Genomic DNA, 4,779 nt, shown 5'->3' with positions numbered 1-4,779 from the left:
TATATATATATATATATATATAGTTGAAAAAGATTTTTGAGGATAATGCTGGATATCAATCAGTCAATTTTATTTTAATATATCAAGGATTATTTTAAAATTCAATGTTATATATTAAAATTCAATATTATAAAGTTGAACGATTTTGAAGAAGACAATGCTGATTGATACTTGCATCAATATTATGCTGGATCTATATTGGATTTAGGTGGCTTTAGAAAGTTGTTATTCAATATATATAGTTGAAAAAGATTTTTGAAATATTGGATCAATCAGTCATTGTTAACAGACTATTTAAACATCATTGCTAGTATTAGATCTAGGTGACTTTAGAAAAGTTATTATTCAATATATATAGTTGAACGATTTTTGAAAAAAACAATGCTGGATGTCAATCAGACAATATTATGTGACTTTGATTATTTAACATCATTGTTGATATTAGATAGTTTTGGAAAGTTACTATTGAATATCAAGGATTACTTTGGAATTGAACGATTTTGAAAAAAACAATGTTGGATATTAATCAGACAATATTATGTAATTTTGAACATTTAACATATTTAACATCACTATTAGTATTAGATCTGCTAGTATTAAATGATTTTAAAAAATTATTATTCAATATACATATAGTTAAAGGATTTTTGAAAAAAAAGCAATGCTAGATTTCAATCAATATTATTTGACTTTGATTATTTAATATTATTGCTAATATTAGATCTAGATGACTTTAGAAAGTTCTATTCAATATGAAGAATTACTTTGGGATTAAATGATTTTGAAAAAAACAATGCTGGATATCAATCAATCAATATTATTTGACTTTAATTTAATTATTTAATTATTTAATTTAATTATCACTGCTAATATTAAATTTAAGTGGTTTTAGAAAATTATTATTCAATATCATGGATTACTTTAATATTCAATTAAATAACTTTAAAAAGTTAACATCCAAGTCATATATTAGAATTAATTTAAAATATTTATCATCATTGATATTAAAGTAATTACACGACTTTAAAAAATTGTCACTCATTCTTCTAACTTCTACATATCATTTTTTGATGCTACAAATGATCTTCTGAATTTTATATATATATTACGATCTTTCTCCTTGCCAACACAGTGTCAGAATTCGCTCAAGAGTTGGGCGCTGCGATGGAGAGCCATTCGGTGAACGTTCGTCGGCTGGTCGACGAATTTCGTAGCCGATCCGGGGAGACCAGAGTCGATTCGGGAGGAATGCGCCGAGTTTGGGAAAGTTTACTGCGCCAGGTACAATCGGATGCAGAAGCTCACTTAGACTTGGCCGCAGTCCTCCAACAGCAGCTGTCCAGACCCACTTTGGAAGCCAGCTTTCATCGTAAAGTCCAGTCTAAAAAGGTAATTTATTTTTCGTTTTCCTTCTGCTGACAAAAGATCGCTCGAATTCTTATTACTTAAAATCATATTTCGAATAAAATTTCACTTTTCACATTTTACAATCGTGATAATCGTGTTTTAGGAAATATCCATCGATTAAAAATCATTGGTAGCTTTAATATTCCAATTGCAATTTCATTCGTGTCTCAATCTCTCTCGTTAGAAATAAAAAAAGTAAAAAGTAAAAATCTCCAATAAAAATGTTACTGATTATTTCATTAAAATTTACAAAAAAGTTGTGAAAAATTGCAAAATTTAAATCAGCATATTATAATTGCTGTAGCTGTTCATAATTTTCGATATCCTATCTTTACAATTGGAAAATTGCAAAACTTAATCTGAACCATCATTCTTATCAAGATAAAAAAAAATTTTTCAAAATTTTTAACGTTCCATCTCTCGCTCGAATTTCTAGGTGAAACAAAAATTAAGCAAAAATACACAACAAATTACGAATCGAATTATTAAAAAAAATCAAATTACGGCGTTTCTCAAAAAAAGCAAAAATTATAAAAGAAATCGAATCACAACGTTTTTAAAAAATTAAACAAAAATAGACAACAAATTACGAACCGAATTATTAAAAGAGAATCGAATCGACGATGTTTTTAAAAAATTAAGCAAAAATAAATAAAAAATAAATTATGAACCGAATTATGAAAGAAAATCAAATTACAATGTTTCTCAAAAATTAAGCAAAAATAGACAACAAATGACGAGCCGAATTATTAAAAGAGAATCGAATCGACGTTTTTCAGGTATTTTCTCATAGAGAAGCTTACGAACAGGTGGTTTCCAAGGCCGAGGAGAAATTGCAGCGTGCCCGAGCGGATTACAAACGCGCTTACGCAGCGCTGCTGACGGTAGATGGCGGAAGCGAGCAGGAGCTGAAACGCGCCTACTACGAGGCGCATAACGCGTACATTCTTCAATTGAGAGCCACGAATGCCATCACAGAACGGTATCAATCGCAATGCCTGCCCGGCCTTCTTGGCGAAATAGCGGAAGTTTACGAGGAGTTATGCGGATTGGCTTGCAAATGCATGGTTGGCATATCGGAGGCTGCCGCGGAGCGGGCCAGGGAGCAGACAAAGCGTTATCAGGCAGTTGCCAAAGAGGCTCAAGTTGTCGTGCCTATGAACGATTTGCAAGTATGTCCTGATGTCTGTTCCATGTATTTTGCGATTCCATATTTCTCGACACACACACACACATTGGATTCACTTCATACACGAATGGCAAGCAAATCCTGTCATCCTGTCGGGAGTGAATCAAGACCCAATGATGAGATTTCCAGTTGGAAGAGCTGCTAAATCTCTCCATTCGTGAGATTTTTTTTTTAGATTTCTTTTTCTATTTCTAATTTTTTCTTTTTTTGTATTATGTGTCACTTAAAAAGTTTAAAAATAAGTATAAAATATAGTATAATATATAAAGTTTAAAAATAAGTATTTCATTTTATATATTTTATGGGTGTATAGATAGAGAGTCTCTCGATATTCATGCTTCGCTACTAAATAGAAATTTATCATGTAGATCTTGGCACGAAATCTATCAGCAACTGCAACCCCGTCCAAGAAACCCTCGAGGCGGCTTTTCGTGGCACCTGGCCCTCCTGAACAGGTTTCTATGGAAAGAATCAATCAGATACCTTCCCTGAGGGACGAGCTAGCCCCAACAGGAACAAGCACTCTGCCCCTGATGGAAGATTTACGACGGGAATACGATAGTCTTACTCAAGAGATCACTCGACTCCAGGACGCTTTGGATGCGCTAATTCGCATGCAACGAAAGTGCGTATTTATCCATCAATTTATGATGAATACACCATTTGTGTAAATTTAATGATACATACATTGAACGAGTATGTATATTTTGACAACGCAACGTTTAATCGACGATTGATCGATAATTGATTGACGTTATAACTTTCAGTCGTTCAGAAACGAGGCACATGTAGGTTTAGTAATAAGATGAAATGAACGTTTGTCTGGTCATCACTGATCTGTTGTTAAATATGGTCTGTTAAAATACATCTCTGTTCACATTTCTGTTAAGATATATTCAAATGTATTTGAGATATATATGAGATATATATATAATCTTTTATAAATGATATAAAAGATATATTTAAATATATTTAAATAAATATAGTGATATTGATCAGTTGTTGATCAGCTCAATGATTTTGAGATCAATGATTGAAGATGATAAAGAGTCAAGGCTGATCATTTCTTATCCCTCAGAGATTAGAATATATTCTTAGACTAATAGAATCTTTCATTTAGAAAAGCAATAAGGTGAATTTTGATTGATTGTAGTCATGGAACAGGAGTAGAAATAATTAATATATTTAACAAAAGAAAGGTATATTTATAATTGTTTCTACTTTTACATTCCTTTTTTTCTGGTTCTCAATTTATTAAAAATAAAGGAAAAGGTAGAGGGATTCTCGACCTCTTCTTGTGCTCTCCCAACCCGATTTAATTTCGAAATTCAACGCGACCGTAGCACGATTTAATCTCTGGAAAATCAGGGTTTGCTAAACGGAATTTCTTTTTTGTTTAATTGCAGGAGCGCTGAAAGCAATCTGTACACGAAAGTGGCCGAGTTGCAAGAGGACATCTCCATGAAGCGTTTTGCACTCGGGGAGACGCAACTATACCTTGCAGCTGTGCAAGCACAGGTATTTCAATTGGTGTCGTTTGTTGGCTGATGGAATGTTGGCTGAAAGCTGGAAGCTGTCTTTAAACCGATATTTAATGAGTTTCTTTGTTCTTCAAGAAGGAGAGATTCTGTGAAATATTTTGGAAATTTAAATTTGCATAAAACCCTTTTCAACTTTCAACAGAAATCTACTGGTTGACTTTTGACAATATGCTTTTACATAACCAAATGTTCAAGCAAAACGTATTTTGATTCTTTTTAATCCTTTTTCTTTTTTTGCTAACACATTGTCACATTTGTTGCATGTGTGACATCTCAGGTATAAAATTGTGTAATATTCCTCTTTAATTTTATCAATAGTTAAAATATTAATTTCAATTCATAGAAAAATATTGTAAACTCATTGGAAATATATTTTCTTTCATGTTTTAAATCTTGATGAAGATGGAATATGTGGCGAGGAAAGCTGAACTATTATTGTCAAATTTTTATCAAACTTTGCTCGTAAATACTGTCAATATGTTTTCCAACGAGAAAAAGATCATACCACCGAAAGTTGTATGTATTTAAGTTTAAAACTTGTTACACTCTTTTCGAACTCGAAAACAGAATTGTTCGGAAAAGAAAACCACGACAAGACTAGTGAAAAAGTTTCTTCGTTCGCGACAGAAAAGTTTTCCAAGT

General features: G+C 32.0%; 1 protein-coding gene across 1 annotated transcript in view; it reads left to right on the top strand.

The window, feature by feature from the left end:
• LOC102676714 overlaps positions 1-4,779 on the top strand; it is a 55,371-nt gene that overhangs the window by 37,314 nt on the left and 13,278 nt on the right. Inside the window, exons 3-6 of the mRNA XM_006610260.2 lie at positions 1,133-1,389; positions 2,187-2,579; positions 2,965-3,221; positions 4,003-4,114. Of these exons, the coding sequence (XP_006610323.2) occupies positions 1,133-1,389; positions 2,187-2,579; positions 2,965-3,221; positions 4,003-4,114 (1,019 nt within the window). The remainder of the gene's footprint in view (positions 1-1,132; positions 1,390-2,186; positions 2,580-2,964; positions 3,222-4,002; positions 4,115-4,779) is intronic.

Source organism: Apis dorsata, unplaced genomic scaffold (assembly GCF_000469605.1).
Source record: "Apis dorsata unplaced genomic scaffold, Apis dorsata 1.3 scaffold_73, whole genome shotgun sequence".
NCBI lineage: Eukaryota > Metazoa > Arthropoda > Insecta > Hymenoptera > Apidae > Apis > Apis dorsata.
The sequence above is the reverse complement of the archived record's forward strand: the minus strand, read 5'-3'. Positions and strand labels throughout refer to the sequence as shown.